We start from the raw sequence: 22,691 nt of genomic DNA on the forward strand, positions 1-22,691 counted from the left end.
AGCTGATTTGACTTGGTATGTGTAATGTGTTTGAGAAAATGGCGGATTGCTTCCTGTTGTGACGTCACGGGTGAAAGGTCATCGCTCCGACAGCGAACAATTGAAAGGCGTTTAAATCGCCAAATTCAGCCTTTTAGAGTTAGGAAATCGGTTAAAAAAACATATGGTCTTTTTTCTGCAACATCAAGGTATATATTGACGTTTACATCGGTCTGGTGATAATACAGTATATACAGTTGTGATTAAGATTATTCAACCCCCACACAATTTTGGTGTTTTAGCAAGTTAGACATTTATTCCGTATTTTGTTTATAGTCATATCAAATAAAGATGTGTCAAATAGACAAATGTAACTTAAATTGTAACACTGTATTTTACAAAATACCAAAAAATAACATTTTTGTTAATATCTCATTGACAGAATTATTCAACCCCTTGAAGATCATAACTCTTAAGAACAGAATTTGAATAAGGTCTTTTCAATCAGCTGTTGAAAACACCTGTAGATGTGATTAGAACCATAACGAGCAACAATTAAACTGATTGAAAAAGACTGACGCTCAGCTTCTTGTAGATGGTCAATGGTGTATTTGCAACATGGTGAAGTCCAGGGAGTGGTCAAAGAAGTCAAGAGAGGAGGTGATTTCTCTTCATAAGAAAGGATATGGATATAAGAAAATAGCAAAGACATTACACATTCCAAGTGACACAGTTGGGAGCATAATTCGCAAGTTTAAAGCTAAAGGCACAGTGGAAACACTACCTGAGCGTGGTAGAAAGGGGATGCTGTGTGTGTACAGTGGTGAAAAACCCCCGGGTAACAGCTGAGGAACTACAACAGGACATTGCAGAGGGGGGAACGCAGGTTTCGTCCCAGACAATAAGGCGCGCACTACGGGATGAAGGCCTCCATGCCAGAACTCCCAGGCGCACCCCACTTCTGACTACCAGGCACAAGACAAATAGACTCCAGTATGCCAAAAATCATCTGGACAAACCCCAAAGGTTTTGGGAAACTGTTCTATGGAGTGATGAGACAAAACTGGAACTCTTTGGGCCTATGAATCAACGTTATGTCTGGAGGAGAAAAAATGAAGCTTACAAAGAGAAGAACACCTTGCCTACTGTTAAGCATGGTGGGGGGGTCAATCATGCTCTGGGGCTGTTTCTCTGCCTCAGGTACCGGGAATCTCCAGCGCGTTCAAGGCATTATGAATTCTATTTCCTAGCAGGATATATTAGCTGCAAATGTCATGAAGTCAGTGACGAAGCTGAGGCTTGGGAGACGTTGGACCTTCCAACAGGACAAGGATCCCAAGCATACCTCCAAATCAACATCAGAGTGGTTGCAGAAGAAGGGCTGGAAGACTCTGGAGTGGCCTTCACAGTCACCAGACCTAAATCCTATAGAAAAGCTGTAGTGGGACTTGAAGAAGGCAGTTGCAGCACGCAAGCCCAAGAATATGAATGAACTGGAGGCCTTTGCCCAAGAGGAATGGGCTAAAATACCTGTAGATGGTTGCAAGAAGCTTGTGTCCGCTTATGTATCACCTTTGAAGGATGTCATTACTGCCAAAGGGTGTTCTACTAAGTACTAAAGATGCATGTAACTAGGGGGTTGAATCATTTTGTCAATGAGATATTAAGAAAAATGTCCTTTTTTTGGTATTTTGTAAAATACAGTGTTACAATTTGAGTTGCATTTGTCTATTTGACACATCTTTATTTGATATGACTATAAACAAAATACGGAATGAATGTCCAACTTGCTAAAACACCAAAATTGTGTGGGGGTTGAATACTTTTGATCACAACTGTACATGTATATATAGTGGTTACAAAAGCTAGCTGATGGTGTTTTTGTTGTATTTTTCAGACAGGAGAGAATCTTAAAACGCAGTACGTCACACAAAACATAGAAATACAAATATAGCACGGTCAGCAAAAGCCAGAAATGACACAAGAAAATATACTTCAACAGAATTTTAATCTATTCAGTAAAAATCGCTTGGGAAAAAAAAAAAAAAAGTGTGAAGTGTAGTGAAAACGTTTATTAGTTCAAACCTCAAACAAACTGTCACACGTCAGAAAAATTCCAAAGAAAATGGAGTAACAAACTCGCTTGCATTTTTCATATGCACATGAACTTTTGAATTCAATTCAACAAAAAATGGCCTGATAGAGTGCAAACATGGTAAAAGAGTACCAATAAAACTAAATCCAGGGTCTGCCAGATCTTATCGCTTCATTCATACTGTAAATATATATATTCATATATATATTCAGTCATATTTATTGTTTGGGCATGAATGAAAACTTAGCTGGACTCTCACACTAATAAACTTGCTAATATTTCAGCAAAAAGGTAAAAAAACAAACAAAACAAAAGCCCACAGTGTTGGGTTCCCACCCTGCAGAGACCTGTCAGCCGGGTGGAGAGGTAAAGGAAAGTACAAGAAGAGAAAGTTGACTCTTCGAACTAAGATACTGATTTGGTGAAGTGGTCAGTCTGGGATGTGGAACAGTCCAGACCGAGGCAGCAGAGGTTGGAGGTTCACTCGGCGCTTCCACTGGCGCACAAAAACCTAGCAGCTGGTTTTGTCCCACAGCTCCTTTTTTTTTTTTTTGTGGAGTCTGGTACAAGTTCTGCTGTGGCCCAAAAAAAAAAAAAAAAACAAAGAAAAAAAAAGCGGAAGAGTCTGCGGCGTTGATGTAGTGTCGGTCGGGTCTTGGAGGGTCGGGCCAGGTCAAGGATCCATCACTTTCAAGATCCGACCGCTCGCTGCTGACACACGTCGCCAGGAAATAAGACAAGTGTCACGGGTGGAGAGGAAGAAGCAGACGTGCGGCGGGAAACTGCCGAAGTCAGCACCGAACGTGCAAAACGCCGACAACGGCAATTTTTGATCACGTCGGCGAAAAGCCCGCGAATGGCGGCCCGCTATATTGTTGACGAGCACACCTGCGGAGTGCGCCCGATCTGTCGGCCAGTGCAAAAAAATATGACACCTTGTTTGAGAGCGTCAGCACTAAGTCAATCAGCAAAGACCCAAGGGGTTGCTGGTTCCACTGCCAGGTGCAGAATGGGCTTTTTTTCTGCCAACCACCCTTTTTAAATCAGTCTCACACTATTTGACATCACAGTAAAGTTGATCTAATACATTATTTTACTTTACAGAGCCATGCATCACTTTATGGAATCCAATATTTCTTTGACTTATTTATTCTTTATTCACATTATTTTAATTTGTTTGGATTTTAAATCAATTCACAAGTTAAGAGAATCCATATATTTTTTTAAAGTATTTTTTCAAACAAACATTTTAGTTCAATAATCAGTTTTCACATTAAAAACAATTATTGATAGTAGGGTTGCACCAAAAAATGGATTCACATCCAAATTGCGATTTTCGTTTATTTCGCTTTTAAATCAGTTCACAATTTTTGAGAATCCATGTTTTTTTCTAAAGTAATTTTTCAAAAATGTTATTTCAAGAATCAGTTTTTACATTAAAAACAAACAACTATATTTAATGTTATTATGGGAACCCAAGCATTTTTTTCAAATTTTGTTTACTTTAATTCTAAATCAATTTTTTAACAATGTTTTTTGTAGAATCAATTGTTTTGATTGAACCACTAAACAACTATTATTATTATTATAATTATTACGGTAGCTTCAAAAAATTGATTCACATCCAAATTGCGATTTTCGTTCATTTCGCTTTTAAATCAGTTCATCACATTTGAGAATCCATTTTTTTGTAAAGTAATTGTTATTTCAAGAATCAGTTTTTACATTAAAAACATTAAACAACTATATTTAATGTTATTATGGGTACCCCAAAAGAATTGTTCGATTTTTGTTTACTTTAATTTTAAATTAATTCATAATTTGAATTTTTTTTTTTTTGGAACTATTTTTTTTGTATTTTATTTATAATTTTTTTGAAGAATCAATTGTTTTTATTAAAACATTAAACTATTATTCTTATTATTACGGTAGCTCCAAAAAATTGATTCACATCCAAATTCGCCATTTTCGTTCATTTCACTTTTAAATCTGTTCATAATTTTTGAGAATTTACATGTCTTCTTAATTGCTTAGTAAATGTCTATTTTAAGTATTTTAAACCTGGGATTGGGTTTGATTTGCTCAAATTTTTGTTATCAGCTTGATTAAACACCTCTAGTGTACAGATTTTTGGGGGCTATTTTAAGAGTTTTATTTCACAGCATTATTCTACAATTTTTTGGTCCTAAATTAAACATTTTCAAGCATAAAAATCTCCATACTGTAGTAAGTGTTGGCCAATAGCTGAGAGCAAACCACTTAGTAGTATCAAGGCCACTGATTGGCTCATCCTCCAAGCAGCATTACTACATCGGATCAAAAGAGTAACACTGACTGGAGGGTGGCCGTTTTTTAATGAAAATATCAACTTTCTACTTTGTTGAAATGATTTTATCGCGGTCAACAAAGGAGGGACGGCTGCTTTTTTCAACGTGCTAATAAGTAGGCGTCGACCTGGTGTGTTGGTATTACCTGCTTCACCTACGCCGTGGTCTGCGGGTAAAGATCTTCTGCCGGCCTTCCTTCCCTGACCGCTACGCCAAACCCCCATTGGACCCTGAAGGGGGGCGGAGGCGGAGTCACAACATGGCCCACGTCCTCTCCAACATCAATAAACGAGAGCGAAAGAAACGCGACGGAGGAAATGGCTGACCTGATGTTTCGTCACCAGGTGCGCGGCGTGGACCAGCGGAGGTCTGATGGCGTGTTTGTACTGCAGCGGCTGACCTAATAGCGAGTAATGGGCTTCACCTAAATGCACACAACAACAACAGTTACAATAATCAGATAGCATACAACGACAGTTTAAGCAATACAAAAATAGCTACCGTGTCAGATATTAATCAGCTACTGTATATATATATATATATATATTGCATAAATCATATATGCTTTTACTTTGTAATCTGTTAAAGTTAGAGAATGTGTGATCAAGTAAAATGAGTCAAATAGAGAAAAAAAACGTACATTTAAACAAAGTGGAGTGACATTTTTTTTGGCCAAAATGATTAAAAAAAATAAATAAATAAGCACATGACGCAGTAAGTAGAATGATGCGGACACATTTGTTACTGGATATTTTATAATATTGCTTTGGAGGCTCTGCATGTGTAAATAATATGCAAGTATAGATATTTGATACTTGTTTATATTCCATCCATCCATTTTCTAGCCCTTATTCCCTTTGGGGTCATATTGACAAATGTGTTTAGAATAGAATAGAATAGAAAGTACTTTACTGATCTCTGGGGGAAATTCAAATAAAAATAGTTTTAGAATGATATAACAATTACTGTTATCAAAGAGTAATTTTTCCCCCCAATCAGATTAATCACACATTAGGATAAATCGTGATATAAGTCATGATTTATAATATTTCAGTAAACCTTAAACTAATAATTATATTTTATTACAATGATATAACAATTCATGCTGTTGGATGATTATAATTTGTTTTTTTAATCAGATTAAAAACATATTTGGATTAATCATGATAATCATAATAAATGTATTATATTTCAGTATATTTTTTTCAGCAAAAAAATATATTTTATTAAGATTATATAACAATGAATGCTGTCAAATTATTATAATTTGTTTTTTTAATCAGATTAATCACATATTCGGATTAATCATGATTATTGATCATGACTAATATTTTTGATAACTTTTTCCACAAATAAAAATAGTTTTAGAATGTGATAATAGTCATGAATATTTCAGTAAATGTTAAACTAATAATTACATTTTATTACAATTATCTAACAATTAATGCTGTTGAATGATTATAATTTGTTTCTTTATTCAGATTAATAACATATTTGGATTAATCATGATTATTTATCAGGACTATTTCTGACTTTTCCCACGAATAAAAATACTTTTGGAATTGCAATTTTCGTTCATTTGACTTTTAAATCAGTTCATAATTTTTGAGAATCCATGTTATTTCAAGAATAAGTTTTTACATTAAAAACATTAAACAATTATATTTAATGTTATTTTGGGTCCCCAAAAAATTATTTGAATTTTGTTTACTTTAATTATGAATCAATTCATAATTTGAAAAAAAAAAAAAAATTGTAACAATTTTTTTTCTATTTTCTTTATAAATTTTTGGAAGAATCAATTGTTTTGATTAAACCATTAAAATATTATTAGTATTATTACGATAGCTCCAAAAAATCGATTCACATCCAAATTGTGATTTTCGTTCATTTCGCTTTTAAATCAGTTCATCATTTTTGAGAATCCATGTTTTTTCTAAAGTAATTTTTCAAACATTTTATTTCAAGAATCAGTTTTCACGTTAAAAACATTAAACAAAAATATTTAACGTTATTATGGGTACCCCAAAAATGTATTCATTTTTTGTTTACTTTAATTTGAAATCAATTCATAATTGGATTTTTTTTTTTTTTACAATTTTTTTTCTATTTTATTCATACATTTTTTGAAGAATCAATTGTTTTGATTAAACCATTAAACTATTATTGTTATTGTTATTATTATTATTACGGTAGCTCCAAAAAATGGATTTACATCCAAATCGCAATTTTCTTTTGTTTGGATTTTAAATCAATTCATAAGTTTGGAGAATCTGTTTGTTTTTTCAAAAGTATTTTTTCAAACAAACATTTTAGTTCAATAATCAGTTTTCACATTAAAAACAATTATTGATATTATTAGGGGTGCACCAAAAAATGGATTCACATCCAAATTGCGATTTTCGTTTATTTCGCTTTTAAATCAGTTCATCATTTTTGAGAATCCATGTTTTTTCTAAAGTGATTTTTCAAACATTTTATTTCAAGAATCAGTTTTTACATTAAAAACATTAAACAAATATATTTAATGTTATTACGGGTACCCCAAAAAAGTATTCGATTTTTGATTACTTAAATTCTAAATTAATTCATAATTTGAAATTATTTTTTTGTAACTATTTTATTTAGACATTTTTTGAAGAATCAATTGTTTTGATTAAACCATTAAACTATTATTATTATTATGGTTTTTCCAAAAAATTGATTCACATCCAAATTGCGATTTTCGTTCATTTCACTTTTAAATCAGTTCATCATTTTTGAGAATCCATGTTTTTTCTCAAGTAATTTTTCAAACATTTTATTTCAAGAATCAGTTTTTACATTAAAAACATTAAACAACTGTATTTAATGTTACTATGTGTACCCCAAAAAGTATTTGAGATTTGTTTACTTTAATTATAAATCAATTCATAATTTCAAACATTTTTTTTTGTAACAATTTTTTTTCTATTTTATTCATACATTTTTTGAAGAATCAATTGTTTTGATTAAACCACTAAACCATTAATATTAATATTAATATTATTACGGTAGCTCCAAAAAATTGATTCACATCCAAATTGCGATTTTTGATCATTTTACTTTTAAATCAGTTCATCATTTTTGAGAATCCATGTTTTTTCTAAAGTAATTTTTCAAAAATGTTATTTCAAGAATAAGTTTTTACATTAAAAACATTAAACAATTATATTTATTGTTATTATGGGTCCCAAATTTTTTTTTGAATTTTGTTTACCTTAATTATAAATCAATTCATAATTTGAAAAAAAAAAAATGTTTGTAACAATTTTTTTTCTATTTTATTTACACATTTTTTGAAGAATCAATTGTTTTGATTAAACCATTAAACTATTATTATTATAATTATTACGATAACTCCCCAAAAAATCGATTCACATCCAAATTGCGATTTTCATTCATTCCGCTTTTAAATCAGTTCATCATTTTTGAGAATCCATGTTTTTTCTAAAGTAATTTTTCAAACATTTTATTTCAAGAATCAGTTTTTACGTTAAAAACATTAAACAACTATATTTAATGTCGTTATGGGTACCCAAAAAATTTATTCATTTTTTGTTTACTTTAATTTGAAATCAATTCATAATTGGAATTTTTTTTTTTGTAACTATTTTTTTCTATTTTATTCATACATTTTTTGAATAATCAATTGTTTTGATTAAACCATTAAACTATTATTGTTATTATTATTATTACGGTAGCTCCAAAAAATGGATTTACATCCAAATCGCAATTTTCTTTTGTTTGGATTTTAAATCAATTCATAAATTTGGAGAATCTAATGTATGTTTGTTTGTTTTTTCAAAAGTATTTTTTCAAACAAACATTTTAGTTCAATAATCAGTTTTCACATTAAAAACAATTATTGATATTAGGGGTGCACCAAAAAATGGATTCACATCCAAATTGCGATTTTCGTTTATTTCGCTTTTAAATCAATTCATCATTTTTGAGAATCCATGTTTTTGTGATATTTCCAGGTGAATCTCATGAGTTAATGCGTAATTTTTGACAGTTCTAAAATGATATGCTTTACTGCTATAAATTGTATTGCAGCATTTGTGACTTACTGGAAGGTCGTTTTTTTGCATTCAATAAAACGTCCTGCAACTGACCCTTTTCTTTCAACTGCAACGTCCAGCTTTACATACCAATATCCTTTGGTAAATTAATGAACACCTGTTTTTTTTTTTTGTCCGCCCACACTGATTAAAAACATTGCAGGAGAGTGAAGATTGGATCGGCAGCGCCGCATCTGACCTTGTCCACGGTGGCAGAAGGCTGCAGGGAGCTGCAGGTGGTGCTGGCGGGCCATGACGGGGATGGACGGGATGCCCGTTGGGAGGCCCATGACGTTGGGCGACTGTCCCGGCGAGGGGGTGAGCGTCGGGGACGAGGACAGGCTGCTCTACACACAACACGTCCGTAGTGCGGCCAAGGACGAGCAGGAGAAAACACAAACACTTTCATTCAAAAACACTTTTTTTTTTTTCCCTCCCCCTTTTCTTCATTTTGCAGTCATGCTGCGCTGCCATCAACACGCTAATGTACCGTTTTATGTCCTCTTCCATACTTGGATAATCTGCTAAATGCTTTGAAAATAGCTTCTTAACTTTATAAAACACATTATATTGTTTTGTGTGCAAAGTCTGGGTCTTTGCAGGAATATGTCTTGTTTTGGGGGTGTTGCAAAGTCATCTTATCAGCACCACATAGCATTTTCTTTATTTTATTTACCGCACTTGTCTAGGAACATTTTCAAACACCAACTTTTCGTACGGACAATTATTACGTGTAACAAGCAAGTCAGTTTGCTTATCAATTAGTGCAGAATTCACCGTGTTGGGACCTTATAAGCATGTTTTATGATGAGGCGTTCAAGTGCACTGCGGAACTCTTGAGTGTTAGTGTGACATTAAAAGTACTGAATTTGGAACCCATTTCTGGTCTCTCTACTGTTTCCAAACTCTTTTCTTTGGCACTTTTTAAGTTCTTACATAGCCCATAAAGTATTTTATCAGGTTTTTTTTTTATTGATTGTGCTTTATTTTGGGGTTTTTTAGCCACATTTTTATGTCTCCATTTTATTTTGATCTTTTAGTTCTACAAATAAAGTTGAATTTGATTCTTTTTAGGTGTTGAGTTCAACAGAAAAATATTCTAATACAGTGGGGCAAAAAAGTATTTAGTCAGCCACCGATTGTGCAAGTTCGCCCACTTAAAATGATGACAGACGTCTGTAATTTTCATCATAGGTACACTTCAACTGTGAGAGACAGAATGTGAAAAAAAAAATCCAGGAATTTTAAATAATTTATTTGTAAATTATGGTGGAAAATAAGTATTTGGTCAACAAATTCAAAGCTCTCACTGATGGAAGGAGGTTTTGGCTCAAAATCTCACGATACATGGCCCCATTCATTTTTCCTTAACACGGATCAATCGTCCTGTCCCCTTAGCAGAAAAACAGCCCCAAAGCATGATGTTTCCACCCCCATGCTTCACAGTAGGTATGGTGTTCTTGGGATGCAACTCAGTATTCTTCTTCCTCCAAACACGACGAGTTGAGTTTATACCAAAATGGATACATGGATGATACAGCAGAGGATTGGGAGAATGTCGTGTGGTCAGATGAAACCAAAAAAGAACTTTTTGGTATAAACTCAACTCGTCGTGTTTGGAGGAAGAAGAATTTAGATAGATAGTACTTTATTGATTCCTTCAGGAGAGTTCCTTTATTTAGCAATTAAAGCCCTCAAAGATCAATAATGCAGGACACTATTGATTTTAATCATTTAATTATTTTTGAGTAATAACAGTGAAAAGTTAAATAAAATCCTACTAAATATATTTGAGATCCAAAAGGTTCCCCACTCATAAAGTGATGCATTTTTATTAGTTTTTTTTTAAAACTTTTACACTTAAATTTCAAGATCAACTTCCGATATATCAGTCGATTTTAAGTTTGAACTATTATTGTGTTTGTTTTAAGCTCTTTTGTCAAAACTTTGATGTTTTTATATGGCAACCACACAACATATGCAATATTTTTTCCACATAAAACATTTTAAAGTGATCATTTTTAAGTAATAATTCATTATAACAGATTTTTTTTGTCCTTTTTTTTTTTTGAGCAATGGGGAAAAAAAAGAAAATAAACACAAAAGGAAAAAAAAAACTGCCTGCATGGCAGCTTTGTGTCAACATTGCCACTTTTTCTCATTAGATTTCACCTCATTCCAGTTTTTTTAAATTTTTATTTTTGCAATACTATCAATTTTGAAATTTTTGCAAACGATTAGCTGCGAGCCGCAAATGGCTCATGGGCCTCACTTTGGACACCCCTGGGGTACTTGAATTAAAAAAATGTTCACAGGGGGTACATCACTGAAAAAAGGTTGAGAACCACTGGTCTACACAAATGCTATTTTACTGTCAAAATGTTATCTAGGAACGAATGCATATCATTTTTTTTTTTTGCACAAAACTTGGTAACAGTTTTATATAAAGTTCTTTTAGGATGAATTTTGGAGTGAAATAGCGGATGTGGTAAAAATATATTGCACGATTAATCTAGGTGTGCTCATGTTTAAAGGGGAACATTATCACAATTTCTGAAGGGTTAAAACCAATAAAAATCAGTTCCCAGTGGCTTATTTTATTTTTCGAAGTTTTCCTCAAAATTTTACCCGAAAAACGGCTTCAAAGTGCCTGATTTTAACAGTCGTTATATTCACCCGTCTATTGTCCTGTGACGTCACTGCGTGAAGCTACCAGAGACAAACATGGCGGATAGCACAGGAAGGTATAGCATAGTAGCTCGGATTCAGACTCGGATTTCAGCAGCGCACGCGATTCAACAGATTACGCATCTATTGAAACGGATGGTTGGAGTGTGGAGGCAGATGGCGAAATCGAAATTGAAGGAGAAACTGAAGCTATTGAGCCGCGGCACGGGAGGAAGCGCGGACAAATTCGGCGATCGCTTTCTGACCAACGATTGGTATGTGTTTGTTTGGCATTAAACGTGGGTGGAGGGAAAGGCTGGATGCAAATATAGCTACAAATGAGGCATAATGATGCAATATGTACATACAGCTAGCCTAAATGGCATGTTAGCATCGATTAGCTTGCAGTCATGCCGTGACCAACTATGTCTGATACGGCTCTATTGATAACCTCACAAACAACTTTAACTTAACTTTCGAGATGCCACCTCAGTAGAAGCATTTAAGTCTCACCTTAAAACTCATTTGTATACTCTAGCCTTTAAATGGACTCCCTTTTTAGAGCAGTTGATCTGCCGTTTCTTTTCTTTTTCTCCTATGTCCCTGTTACGTTCCACGTAGTGGTGGTTTGTTTTTGTGTTTTTTTCTCTTCTTTTGTTTGAACAGGTCACACTCAATCATGACCTCTGCTGCCAATCAACCGCTTCCTGTTCCCAGCTGCTCCTCATTTCACCTGTTGATCAGCCAGCCAATCCCGGTCCACCATTCATCCTCCTGACCTGCTTAAAACCACCTGTTCACCACTGGATTGGGGGATTCTTTTTCTGACATGCTGTGTGGAGTTTTGAGAGACGCTACTTTGTCTTTGGCGCTACTTTGTTTTGTGATCATTTTTTTAAGCTTTTTGCTAAACGTGTGCCACCTGTTTTGTTGTCTTCCTTTTTGTTTGACCTTCCAACCTTTGTAAGTATCTGCGGCCTAGTCTTGGGAAAGGTTAGACAGAGGCCTCTATACACTACACACGTAGGATAAATGTTTGTGTATAGAGACACCAGGCTTAGTGGTGGCTGTCACCCTTGTATGTTTTGGACCCCCTCTTTGGTTGGAGTAGTTAGGTAGGTTTTTGGTTCATGCTAATTAAATAGCTTTAGTTAGTCAGCTTACCTTTCCTTTCTAGAGGTGTATTTTGGTATGTTTTGTTCATTTCTTTGACAGCACCAGTAGTCCCAAGCTAGGCTAGCGTTGTGTCCTTGTTGTACCCGCCCCACCACCTGGTCACTTTTCAATACACTAGTTTTTGTTTCCAATTCTTGTCTTCAGTGTCTTTAATTTACAACTCATTTGATTTATACACTTTTATGTTGCGTTCCCCTATGATCCCTAGACTTCGAGCCATCTGGAACATAACATAAATTGGGGGCTTGTCCGGGAATCTTCTATTTCCTTGAATGTGAATTATCTATAGTTTGCTTGGCGTAGTTGTGTGTGCGGTAGACCACAATGGCACGAGTATTTGATATAGATGAGTTTAATTGTAAACCGTCAGAATTTTTTTTTGATAGCTGCAGTAAGGCAGTTTTAATTTTGATTGCGGCACACTATGACATAGACATTAGTAATGTCTCTCTGAAAAAGGACATAAAGTCTAAGGTGTGGGACCAGCTAGTCACGCTTGGTGTGTTTTCTCTGTCCTCAGTTGCTTCCAACTCTGATGCAGCAGTGGGTGGTTCTGTCTGTAGTCCTCCTGTTTCAGATGACGAGGTCGTAGGTAGAGTACCCCGTACCCTCCCCAAGTTACAAGGATTTTCAACAGTCAGTCCCCAGACTAGTGGTTCGGTGGAGGCGGCTAGGCTGAAGGTCCAGGTGGCTCGTCTTGAACATGAGGCAAATGACAGACGAGAAACACGGGCGTCTGAACATCAATTGACATTGGCTAAGATTGAGGCTGAGACTAGGATAAGGCTTCAAAAGCTGGAGCTGGAAATGGCTGCTGCACAGTCTACAGCTCAGAGTAGTCCCCCACCTATGTCAGATACATATGACATCAGGAGACAAGTTTGTATTCCACAATTCAGGGAAACCGAGGTGGGTGCGTATTTTCAGACATTTGAACGGCTTGCCACTGCTTTGCGCTGGCCTAAGGATATTTGGGCAACTTGACTGCAGAGTAAAGTGAACGGTAAGGCTAAGGAGGCAATGGCGGCCTTGTCTATGGAACAAAGTATGGACTATGAGGTGGTTAAGGCTTCAATCCTACGTGCTTATGGATTAGTAATAATACAACTTTAACACTTGACAACCAAATAATAAAACAAGGTGACTCTGTAAAAAATCTGGGTATTATCTTCGACCCAACTCTCTCCTTTGAGTCACACATTAAAAGCGTTACTAAAACGGCCTTCTTTCATCTCCGCAATATCGCTAAAATTCGCTCCATTCTGTCCACTAAAGACGCTGAGATCATTATCCATGCGTTTGTTACGTCTCGCCTCGAATACTGTAACGTATTATTTTCGGGTCTCCCCATGTCTAGCATTAAAAGATTACAGTTGGTACAAAATGCGGCTGCTAGACTTTTGACAAGAACAAGAAAGTTTGATCACATTACGCCTGTACTGGCTCACCTGCACTGGCTTCCTGTGCACTTAAGATGTGACTTTAAGGTTTTACTACTTACGTATAAAATACTACACGGTCTAGCTCCAGCCTATCTTGCCGATTGTATTGTACCATATGTCCCGGCAAGAAATCTGCGTTCAAAAGACTCCGGCTTATTAGTGATTCCTAGAGCCCAAAAAAAGTCTGCGGGCTATAGAGCGTTTTCATTTCGGGCTCCAGTACTCTGGAATGCCCTCCCGGTAACAGTTCGAGATGCTACCTCAGTAGAAGCATTTAAGTCTCACCTTAAAACTCATTTGTATACTCTAGCCTTTAGATATACCTCCTTTTTAGACCAGTTGATCTGCCGCTTCTTTTCTTTCTCCTATGTCCCCCCCTCCCTTGTGGAGGGGGTCCGGTCCGATGACCATGGATGAAGTACTGGCTGTCCAGAGTCGAGACCCAGGATGGACCGCTCGTCGGGACCCAGGATGGACCGCTCGCCTGTATCGGTTGGGGACATCTCTACGCTGCTGATCCGCCTCCGCTTGAGATGGTCTCCTGTGGACGGGACTCTCGCTGCTGTCTTGGATCCGCTTGAACTGAACTCTCACGGCTGTGTTGGAGTCACTATGGATTGAACTTTCACAGTATCATGTTAGACCCGCTCGACATCCATTGCTTTCGGTCCCCTAGAGAGGGGGGGGGGTTGCCCACATCTGAGGTCCTCTCCAAGGTTTCTCATAGTCAGCATTGTCACTGGCGTCCCACTGGATGTGAATTCTCCCTGCCCACTGGGTGTGAGTTTTCCTTGCCCTTTTGTGGGTTCTTCCGAGGATGTTGTAGTCGTAATGATTTGTGCAGTCCTTTGAGACATTTGTGATTTGGGGCTATATAAATAAACATTGATTGATTGATTGATAGTGCCTGAAACTTACCGACAGAAGTTCAGGGACTATCGAAAGAAACAACAACAAACATTTGTGGACTTTGCCAGAGAGTTAAGTGTTCGCTTTGACAGGTGGTGCAAAGCGAGCAAGGCCACTGATTTTAACTCTCTTAGAGAACTTGTCTTACCGGAGGCTTTTAAAAAGTGCGCTCCAGAACGATGTGTGGTGTACTTAAATGAGCAAAGGGTTACCACATTGAGAGATGCATCAGTTTTTTCTGATGAGTATGTTCTGACACATAAAACTGTGTTTAGGCCATCTTCTGAGATGCCTCCTGTCACTCCATCCTTTTCCCCATCACAAGATTCCAAGATGGCGGCGCCCGAACGGGCTGCAACATTGCGGAGCTGCTGCTAAAGATGGAACATTTGGCAGAAATACCGGACAATTCCACAAACTTTATGGCTGGCTCACATCGTGGTCACTCCGTGATCACGTACGACCGTCAGACATTTCTGGATGTGGACACATCGGGCCGTTTTGGACCGATAGACACTTGCGTGCCAGACATGCTAACTAGCATGGGAATACATCGGCGGCTACATCCAGCGGCCTGTGAAGCAGGGGAGTCTAGTAGCAGCGGGGGCCGTCTACGGAGCAGACGCCAGCGGTGTGATCGGAAACGCGGATGCCGAGCGGGGCTAAAAACAAAGCAGAAGGCTAATCCCCACAGAACACCACTTTCCTCCATCCCGAAGACGGATTTAGATGGAAAATGCGAGACTACTGGTCTGGGTAAGGAGTCAGTTAATTTAGAACAAGTTTTTTCTGCTTTGAGTGTTTCAGAGTTGGACATGTGTTTTACTGAGGTGGCTAACTATGATGCGTGCAGTTTATCAAAGCAACAAACAAACAATCGGAAAATCCCCGTTACTGAGGTGGCTAACTATGATGCGTGCAGTTTATCAAAGCAACAAACAAACAATCGGAAAATCCCCGTTACTGAGGAGGCTAACCATGATGCGTGCAGTTTATCAAAGCAACAATCAAACAATCGGAAAATTCCTGTCGTATCAATTCCTAGATATGGTCGTAACTATACTAAATGCACCGGGCATAATAAACACAACATTATTAATATTGCTACTACGGATAATTTGATCAAAAACTCCCTAAAACAGCCCACTACCTATAATATAGGTTTTTTAAACATAAGATCATTGTCTCCTAAAACGTTGTTAGTTAATGATATCATCAGAGACAACAATCTTAACGTCATCGGTCTCAGCGAAACCTGGCTTACACCAAACGACTTTTTTGCGCTAAATGAGGCATGTCCTCCTAACTTTACACATGCGCATATTGCCCGTCCGCTCAAAAGGGGTGGGGGGGTCGCACTAATATACAACGAAAACTTTAACCTTAGTCCTAACATAAATAATAAATACAAATCGTTTGAGGTCTGTCACACCGCTGCCTCTACACCTGGCTGTTATCTACCGCCCCCCAGGGCCCTATTCGGACTTTATTAATGAATTCTCAGAGTTCGTTGCTGATCTAGTGACACACGCCGATAATATAATCATAATGGGGGACTTTAATATCCATATGAATACCCCATCGGACCCACCGTGCGTAGCGCTCAAGACTGTAATTGATAGCTGTGGTCTCACACAAATAATAAATGAACCCACGCATCGCAACGGTAATACGATAGACCTAGTGCTTGTCAGGGGCATCACAGTTTCCAAAGTTACGATACTCCCGTATACTAAAGTATTGTCTGATCATTACCTTATAAAATTCGAGGTTCAGACGCATGTTCGTCAAACTAATAATAATAATAACTGCTATAGCAGCCGCAACATTAATACAGCTACAACGACAACTCTTGCTGACCTACTGCCCTCGGTAATGGCACCATTCCCAAAGTATGTGGGCTCTATTGATAACCTCACTAACAACTTTAACGACGCCCTGCGCGAAACCATTGATAACATAGCACCGCTAAAGTTAAAAAAGGCTCCAAAAAAGCGCACCCCGTGGTTTACAGAAGAAACTATAAATAAATTAAATAAATGGGTTGTACTTGTATAGCGCTTTTCTACCTTCAAGGTACTCAAAGCGCTTTGACACTACTTCCACATTTACCCATTCACACACACATTCACACACTGATGGAGGGAGCTGCCATGCAAGGCGCTAACCATCAGGAGCAAGGGTGAAGTGTCTTGCTCAGGACACAACGGACATGACGAGGTTGGTTCCAGGTGGGATTTGAACCAGTGACCCTCGGGTTGCGCACGGCCACTTTCCCACTGCGCCACGCCGTCCCTATCTAGAGCTCAGAAATTATTATGTAGAAAGCTGGAACGCAAATGGCGCACGACTAAACTTGAGGTGCACCATCAAGCATGGAGTGATGGTTTAATAACTTATAAACACATGCTTACCTTAGCTAAAGCTAAATATTACTCAAATCTCATCCACCGTAATAAAAACGATCCTAAATTTTTGTTTAGTACGGTAGCATCGCTAACCCAACAAGGGACTCCTTCCAGTAGCTCAACCCACTCAGCTGATGACTTTATGCAATTCTTTAGTAAGAAAATTGAAGTAATTAGAAAGGAGATTAAAGACAATGCGTCCCAGCTACAACGGGGTTCTATTAACACTGACACGATTGTATATACGGCGGATACTGCCCTCCAAAATAGTTTCTCTCGTTTTGAGGAAATAACATTAGAGGAATTGTTACGTGTAAATGGAATAAAACAGACAACATGTTTACTTGACCCTCTTCCTGGGAAACTGATCAAGGAGCTCTTTGTATTATTAGGTCCATCAGTGCTAAATATTATAAACTTATCACTCTCCTCGGGCACTGTTCCCCTGGCATTCAAAAAAACGGTTATTCATCCTCTTCTTAAAAGACCTAACCTCGATCCTGACCTCATGGTAAATTACCGACCGGTGTCTCACCTTCCCTTTATTTCAAAAATCCTTGAAAAAATTGTTGCGGAGCAGTTAAATGAACACTTAGCGTCTAACAAGCTATGTGAAACCTTTCAATCCGGTTTCAGGGCAAATCACTCCACGGAGACAGCCCTCGCAAAAATGACTAATGATCTATTGCTAACGATGGATTCTGATGCGTCATCTATGTTGCTGCTCCTCGATCTTAGCGCTGCTTTCGATACCGTCGATCATAATATTTTATTAGAACGTATCAAAACACGAATTGGTATGTCAGACTTAGCCCTGTCTTGGTTTAACTCTTATCTTACTGATAGGATGCAGTGTGTCTCCCATAACAATGTGACCTCGGACTTCGTTAAGGTAACGTGTGGAGTTCCCCAGGGTTCGGTCCTTGGCCCTGCACTCTTCAGCATCTACATGCTGCCGCTAGGTGACATCATACGCAAATACGGTATTAGCTTTCACTGTTATGCTGATGACACCCAACTCTACATGCCCCTAAAGCTGACCAACACGCCGGATTGTAGTCAGCTGGAGGCGTGTCTTAATGAAATTAAACAATGGATGTCCGCTAACTTTTTGCAACTCAACGCCAAAAAAACGGAAATGCTGATTATCGGTCCTGCTAGACACCGAACTCTATTTAATAATACAACTCTAACATTTGACAACCAAACAATTAAACAAGGCGACACGGTAAAGAATCTGGGTATTATCTTCGACCCAACTCTCTCCTTTGAGGCACACATTAAAAGCGTTACTAAAACGGCCTTCTTTCATCTCCGTAATATCGCTAAAATTCGCTCCATTCTGTCCACTAAAGACGCTGAGATCATTATCCATGCGTTTGTTACGTCTCGCCTCGACTACTGTAACGTATTATTTTCGGGTCTCCCCATGTCTAGCATTAAAAGATTACAGTTGGTACAAAATGCGGCTGCTAGACTTTTGACAAGAACAAGAAAGTTTGAACACATTACGCCTGTACTGGCTCACCTGCACTGGCTTCCTGTGCACTTAAGATGTGACTTTAAGGTTTTACTACTTACGTATAAAATACTACACGGTCTAGCTCCATCTTATCTTGCCGATTGTATTGTACCATATGTCCCGGCAAGAAATCTGCGTTCAAAGGACTCCGGCTTATTAGTGATTCCCAAAGCCCAAAAAAAGTCTGCGGGCTATAGAGCATTTTCCGTTCGGGCTCCAGTACTCTGGAATGCCCTCCCGGTAACAGTTCGCGATGCCACCTCAGTAGAAGCATTTAAGTCTCACCTTAAAACTCATTTGTATACTCTAGCCTTTAAATAGACTCCCTTTTTAGACCAGTTGATCTGCCGTTTCTTTTCTTTTTCTTCTATGTCCCACTCTCCCGTGTGGAGGGGGTCCGGTCCGATCCGGTGGCCATGTACTGCTTGCCTGTGTATCGGCTGGGGACATCTCTGCGCTGCTGATCCGCCTCCGCTTGGGATGGTTTCCCGCTGGCTCCGCTGTGAACGGGACTCTCGCTGCTGTGTTGGATCCGCTTTGGACTGGACTCTCGCGACTGTGTTGGATCCATTGTGGATTGAACTTTCACAGTATCATGTTAGATCCGCTCGACATCCATTGCTTTCCTCCTCTCTAAGGTTCTCATAGTCATCATTGTCACCGACGTCCCACTGGGTGTGAGTTTTCCTTGCCCTTATGTGGGCCTACCGAGGATGTCGTGGTGGTTTGTGCAGCCCTTTGAGACACTAGTGATTTAGGGCTATATAAGCAAACATTGATTGATTGATTGATTGACAAGCCAGGGCTCGTGCTAAAGAAAAGGGAGAGTGTTTCTTTTGTCATGGAAAAGGTCACTTAATAGCAAACTGTCATGCTGCACGGGCCAAACAGAGAGACAAGCAGACCATCTTCCAGCTGGAGAAGAGGCTAAAAGTAGAGCAGGAAGGTCGCATCCTGGCTGAAAAACATCTGGCTGACGAGAGGAAGAAGGTGGAGGAGTCCATGGGTGCCAGGGCGGTGGCTTTAGCTGCAGCTACAAGAGTGGAGTCCAATGATTCGCCGCATGGTCGAATTAGAGAGCTGGAGACTGAGTGTAAGAAGCTCAGGGTGGACATAAAATTCAAGGAGGAGAAGATTCAGGATCTGGAGGGCAAGTGTCAGGAGTTGCCCAAGTACAAGAAGAACGGGAAAGACACAAAGGGGCTGATGTTGGCGCTGTCTGCCATGAAGGAGAAGACTGCACCTGGAGAACAGCCTGACTGCAGAGACCAGGATCAAGCTGAATCTGTTGTCTGCCCTTGGAGATGCCAAGAAGCAGATGGAGATTGTGCAAGGCCAGATCCACCAGAGGGACCAAGAGATGGCAGAGCTAAAGCAAAAGGTTTTTTACAGCTGTAAAGCTTTGCTCTGCGGGGCTCCAGTATTTGGCTGCGACCAATTGTGTCCAGCCTTTCAAAATAAGGGTTGGTCAGCTGTGGGTGAACTGTGTGTAAATATGGACATTTTTCAATTTAACCCAGACATAGTGTGTTTGAATGAATATTTATGTTCATTCTTGTTGTTGGGCGTGTTACGTTCCACATAGTGGTGGTTTGTTTTTGTGTTTTTTTTTTCTTCTTTTGTTTGAACAGGTCACACTCAATCATGACCTCTGCTGCCAATCAACCGGTTCCTGCTCCCAGCTGCTCCCCATTTCACCTGTTGATCAGCCAGCCAATCCCGGTCCACCATTCATCCTCCTGACCTGCTTAAAACCACCTGTTCACCACTGGATTGGGGGATTCTTTTTCTGACATGCTGTGTGGAGTTTTGAGAGACGCTACTTTGTCTTTGGCGCTACTTTGTTTTGTGATCATTTTTTTAAGCTTTTTGCTAAACTTGTGCCACCTGTTTTGTTGTCTTCCTTTTTGTTTGACCTTCCAACCTTTGTAAGTATTTGCGGCCTAGTCTTGGGAAAGGTTAGACAGAGGCCTCTATACACTACACACGTAGGATAAATGTTTGTGTATAGAGACACCAGGCTTAGTGGTGGCTGTCACCCTTGTATGTTTTGGACCCCCTCTTTGGTTAGAGTAGTTAGGTAGGTTTTTGGTTTATGCTAATTAAATAACTTTAGTAAGTCAGCTTACCTTTCTTTTCTAGAGGTGTATTTTGGTATGTTTTGTTCATTTTTGACAGCACCAGTAGTCCCAAGCTAGGCTAGCGTTGTGTCCTTGTTTTACCCGCCCCACCACCTGGTCACTTTTCAATACACTAGTTTTTGTTTCCAATTCTTGTCTTCAGTGTCTTTAATTTACAACTCATTTGATTTATACACTTTTACGTTGCGTTCCCCTATGATCCCTAGACTTCGAGCCATCTGGAACATAACATAAATTGGGGGCTTGTCCGGGAATCTTCTATTTCCTTGAATGTGAATTATCTATAATTTGTTTGGCGTACTTGTGTGTGCGGTAGACCACAATGGCACGAGTATTTGATATAGATGAGTTTAATTGTAAACCGTCAGAATATTTTTTTGATAGCTGCACTAAGGCAGATTTAATTTTGATTGCGGCACACTATGACATAGACATTAGTAATGTCTCTCTGAAAAAGGACATACAGTCTAAGGTGTGGGACCAGCTAGTCACGCTTGGTGTGTTTTCTCTGTCCTCAGTTGCTTCCAACTCTGATCCCTAGACTTCGAGCCATCTGGAACGTAACAGTCTCACTCTCCCTTGTGGAGGGGGTCCGGTCCGATCCGGTGGCCATGTACTGCTTGCCTGTGTATCGGCTGGGGTCATCTCTGCGCTGCTGATCCGCCTCCGCTTGGGATGGTTTCCTGCTGGCTCCGCTGTGAACGGGACTCTCGCTGCTGTGTTGGATCCGCTTTGGACTGGACTCTCGCGGCTGTGTTGGATCCATTATGGATTGAACTTTCACAGTATCATGTCAGACCCGCTCGACATCCATTGCTTTCGTCCTCTCCAAGGTTCTCATAGTCATCATTGTCACCGACGTCCCACTGGGTGTGAGTTTTCCTTGCCCTTATGTGGGCCTACCGAGGATGTCGTAGTGGTTTGTGTTGTGGTTTGTGCAGCCCTTTGAGACACTGGTGATTTAGGGCTATACAAGTAAACATTGATTGATTGATTGATTGATTAGCATAGTCAATAACATCAACTAAACTCACCTTTGTGATTTCGTTGACTTTATTGTTGGAAATGCATCTGCTTTGAGTGTCGCAGGATATCCACACATTCTTGCCATCTCTGTCGTAGCATAGCTGTTGTCGGTAAAGTATGCGGAACAAACGAGGGACTTTCGCATCTTTAGGCAACTGGTGCAACTTGAATCCGTCCGACAACACACCGACGAGGCATGATGTCTCCAAAGTACGGAAAACAGTCGAAAAAATGGAAAATAACAGCTGATTTGACTTGGTGTGTGTAACGTGTTTGAGAAAATGGCGGATTGCTTCACGTTGTGACGTCACGGGTGAAAGGTCATCGCTCCGACCGCAAACAATTGAAAGGCGTTTAAATCGCCAAAATTCACCCTTTTAGAGTTCGGAAATCGGTTAAAAAAAAACATATGGTCTTTTTTCTGCAACATCAAGGTATATATTGACGCTTACATAGGTCTGGTGATTATGTTCTCCTTTAAAGGGGAACATTATCACTATTTCAAAAGGGTTAAACACAATAAAAATCAGTTCCCAGTGGCTTGTTGTATTTTTTGAATTTTTTTTCTAAATTTTACCGGTCCCGGAATATCCCTAAATAAAGCTTTAAAGTGCCTTATTTTCGCTATCTTCGAAACCACTATCCATTTCCCTGTGACGTCATACAGGGCTGCTAATACAAACAACATGGCGGTTACCACAGCAATATATAGCGACATTAGCTCGGATTCAGACTCGGATTTCAGCGGCTTAAGCGATTCAACAGATTACGCATGTATTGAAACAGATGGTCGGAGTATGGAGGCAGATAGCGAAAACGAAATTGAAGAAGAAATTGAAGCTATTGAGCGAATAGCTATTGACGCTATTCGGCCATAACGTAGGTGTACCTAATGAAGTGGCCCATAGCATGGCTGC

The 22,691-nt window shown here is 38.8% G+C and overlaps 1 protein-coding gene across 13 annotated transcripts in view; it reads right to left on the bottom strand.

The window, feature by feature from the left end:
- Positions 1-2,031: 2,031 nt before the first annotated feature.
- LOC133544520 (R3H domain-containing protein 1-like) overlaps positions 2,032-22,691 on the bottom strand; it is a 155,183-nt gene continuing 134,523 nt past the window's right edge. For 9 of the 13 annotated variants that reach the window (XM_061889927.1, XM_061889929.1, XM_061889933.1 and 6 more), the window contains 3 exons: positions 8,683-8,830; positions 4,728-4,825; positions 2,032-4,631 (listed from right to left, as the gene is read on the bottom strand). In XM_061889927.1, coding sequence (XP_061745911.1) covers positions 4,275-4,631; positions 4,728-4,825; positions 8,683-8,830 — 603 coding nt within the window. In that variant the 3' untranslated portion in view covers positions 2,032-4,274. Of the gene's footprint in view, positions 4,632-4,727; positions 4,826-8,682; positions 8,831-9,885; positions 13,023-22,691 lie in introns of those variants that run through there. The other 4 variants (XM_061889937.1, XM_061889938.1, XR_009804663.1 and 1 more) reach the window with 4 other exon arrangements.

The sequence above is a fragment of the Nerophis ophidion genome, linkage group LG27 (genome assembly GCF_033978795.1).
Source record: "Nerophis ophidion isolate RoL-2023_Sa linkage group LG27, RoL_Noph_v1.0, whole genome shotgun sequence".
Taxonomy (NCBI): Eukaryota; Metazoa; Chordata; class Actinopteri; order Syngnathiformes; family Syngnathidae; genus Nerophis; species Nerophis ophidion.